Genomic DNA, 3,455 nt, shown 5'->3' with positions numbered 1-3,455 from the left:
AGCTTAAATAATAATTTATTCTCATGACTTCAATTAAAAAGCCATGCTTTGGATTGTTGGCGAAATGCTGCCCACACTCTTATTAAAGCTGATATGATTCATATGAATTTCAATTCATGATCATAAAATTTTCAATTGGAAATAATCGCTCATGGAACTTTTTTTTCTAAAATTTTATTACTTTACTTGTTAGTTGTTATTTATGAAGGATGGTCACGATATAATTTAAATTCATCGGAAGGGAGATGATAAAATTATAATTATATATATTAAATTTTCCGATTAATTAATTACATATATAATATCCAAATCATTGTAACTAAAATTTTTAAATTCTAAAATTTAAAAACTCTCATATAATTAATTAATTATCCGTTTAGCCTATGTGATTAAAACTTCTCAAATGTATTTATGAGAGTTCAGTTTTAAATCTCCATAGACTTAGTAATTTAAGACCAATTTAAAAATAAAAATTTAACACAAACAACTAACTATATTTTTAACAGAAAATAAAATAAGAGATAAGCATGTAGAGTGTGTTAGATTCCATTTTAAACCAATTGGTGTTAATGTTCAACCAATATTTAAACACATATTCATTCACACACACAACTAATGTGTGATACTCTCACTTCAACATTCTTCCTCACGTGTAGCGTGTCCGGACCGAGCAACTAATCTCTACTCACGCATTTTACATGGGCCGTGTTAAATTCAAATTGTGAAAATGGACAAGGCTATAATAACATGTTAGATTCTATTTTTAAACCAAATGTTACAAATTATAAAATTTATTTTTTAAAAAGAAAATATGTAATTTAGTTTTTTTGATTTTTGTATCAATTGGATGCAAAGATCCAAACAAAGTTTGCCAGCCAAATAAAATAGAGCAGGAGTGGAAAATGAAGGTGAGTTGGAAGTGGATAAATATGCAAATAAAAGAGAGGAAGCTCCACAAGATGAGAGATGTGCTGAATCAAATCTAATGGTCAAACGGATAGGCAAGTTGTGAAGCGGGTGGGTCACAACAACTAACCAGATTTTGATCACATCAGCCACGTTTGCTTCACATCTGGAACCTTGTTGGACTTCACTTCATTTATTCATCACCACACACCATGTGTACCCAAATCATCTCCCATTTCCCCCTCTCTTTTCTTGGTTAATTGATTATTAGTTATATAATATACTTGCTAAGATAATATTATTGTTGAATTTTACCTAGGAACTTGAGCTTCTATGATTGCAAGGTCTAGACCAACAAATCCTAATCTAAATGGCTAGATTTTTTAAGTGCATTTTTAAGATCTCGGTTTCGAGTTTCTTTTAAGTGTATTTTTGAAATCTTGGTGTCAAGTTTCAGAACAATCAAATTAAAACTGATTTAACATAAAATAGAATATATCTAACAACTAACTTAGATTAGGACTTACTCTGAAATAAATGATTGAAAGTTCTAGTGTTTGATCATTGACAATTCCTATTTGATTAATTAAAATATTTAAGTACAAAATAAGGTGAGCGTTTGTTTGTTTGTTTGTTTACGTTCAAATTCAATGGACATCCGTGTGACTGTGTGTGTTATAATTATAATATTTTTGGAGCCTTTTTTGTGTTAATTGATTACTTGGTAGTGATGAAAAACTATTAGATTTTATCTTTTGACAAAAATATCCACTTGAACACCTATAATGATCTAGCACATAAATGAATGAGCACAAACCGCAATTGATTAGTTACTAATAATAGTTTTAAGTAAATGTGAGTTAATTCAAATGTCTTTATTCAGTTTATATACGATTCAATTCACGAGCTAACATATGATTTCATTTTGAGCTCTTAATTGAACTAACTTGTCAATTCATATATGAGTCATATATACACATGAACAGTTCCAACACTATTAAGTTTTAGTTTATATAATTAGAGTTCGAACCCGTTCATGTAGACTAATGAACAAGTTCTAAGAAACTCTAATGAAACCGAATATTGAGCTGCTCGTGATCGGTACAATTCTGACTACAATATTTACTCATGATGCTTAACTTAATTATACTAATAAGTATATGTATGCAGTACGCATAATTAACTAATTTAACTCTCGTTAGTAGATTAATCTGCTCCATTAGTAAAACTTTCAATGAAGGTTAATTTTGGCCTTTCAACTTGGAACAAAAAATTGAATAAGATCAATATTGTGGTTTTGAATAAAAACATCATAAATTAGGTATTTGGAACAAAATTACATTCAAGATATGAATTTTTTCTTGTTCGATCTTTTTAACTTTAAGTGAACCAATAGTTTGTTGCTATTTCAGCGTTAGTTTTTCTAATTATTTTTTCAATAAAGGAAAATATGAGCCAAATTAACTAATCTATGATTTTTTTCAAATCATATAAACTTGTCTTTCAGTGATATTTTGTGCTAAATTGAGAGAGTAAAATGAATCTTTTGTGAGTGAAACTTTCATGGGTAACTCTTAACTCTCTCCAACTGATTAAAAAACGAACAACACAAAGGTTAAGTGGAAGACAAAACCAAAATCAGTACACATGTAACAAAAATAAGTGTCGTGATTCGGGGATTACGAGGACAGATTATATAGTTGAATCACAGAGATGGCTGCCGTCTTAAGCGTGCGAGTTAGAGCTGTCAGACACGTGCATACTTTTTTAATCACTCTATCGACCCCACCACGTCGTTTTAAACCTCCACATCTCACAAAACGACAACCAAATTTAAGCTACGTTCCGTTCCTCAGCTCGGCTCACATGCCATCCGTTCTATAACTATAACTACACCTGTCTTCTCCAATATATTTCATTACTCCTCCAATTTCAAATCTGATCATACAATGGGAATGAGTTCTGGTCGTACAGATTCCGGTAAGATGAAGCTGAGGAGGAAGATCAGGACGCGGCGGAAGAGAGGCGTTTGTGGCGGCGGCCGCGTTGAAATGAAGGTGAAGAAGCTACAGAGAATAATTCCGGGCGGAGAAGGGTTGCAACCGGAGCGGCTGTTCTTACGGACGGCGGATTATATAATGCAGTTGCGGTCGCAAGTAAATATATTGCAAGCTCTTTCTGATATTTATAATAATACTCCTGAAGCTTGAAGCAATGCACATCTTTTTTTTTTATATGTGTATTATCTGGTACATTAATTTCTTTGCTTAATTATAATTTATATAAATACATACAACTTTCTTTAATATATCTATTAATGTATATAGAATTAATGTGGAACTACGTACGTTTTGTTGCTCTTCATTAGCTTAACCTAATTTGCTTTTGTTCAAAAAAAAAAAACTTAATTTGCTAAAATGTGTTATAATGTTTTTGATATTTTTTTTATAGGATTTAAGTTGTTCTTCTATTGTAATTTTAGGTTCTGTAATTCTTAATAAGAAAAATTTCTGGGTAAGGTTGTACCTATTTTACACGTTGCACGACAA

At 30.9% G+C, this 3,455-nt stretch overlaps 1 protein-coding gene across 1 annotated transcript; it reads left to right on the top strand.

The window, feature by feature from the left end:
* The first annotated feature begins 2,728 nt into the window (after positions 1 to 2,728).
* LOC126688183 (transcription factor IBH1-like) lies at positions 2,729 to 3,214 on the top strand. The gene has a single exon (XM_050382791.2). It carries the CDS (start codon positions 2,856 to 2,858, stop codon positions 3,114 to 3,116), a length of 261 nt encoding a protein of 86 aa, XP_050238748.1. The 5' UTR covers positions 2,729 to 2,855; the 3' UTR covers positions 3,117 to 3,214.
* The last annotated feature ends 241 nt before the right edge of the window (positions 3,215 to 3,455 follow it).

This window comes from Mercurialis annua, linkage group LG6 (assembly GCF_937616625.2).
Source record: "Mercurialis annua linkage group LG6, ddMerAnnu1.2, whole genome shotgun sequence".
Taxonomy (NCBI): Eukaryota; Viridiplantae; Streptophyta; class Magnoliopsida; order Malpighiales; family Euphorbiaceae; genus Mercurialis; species Mercurialis annua.
The sequence above is the reverse complement of the archived record's forward strand: the minus strand, read 5'-3'. Positions and strand labels throughout refer to the sequence as shown.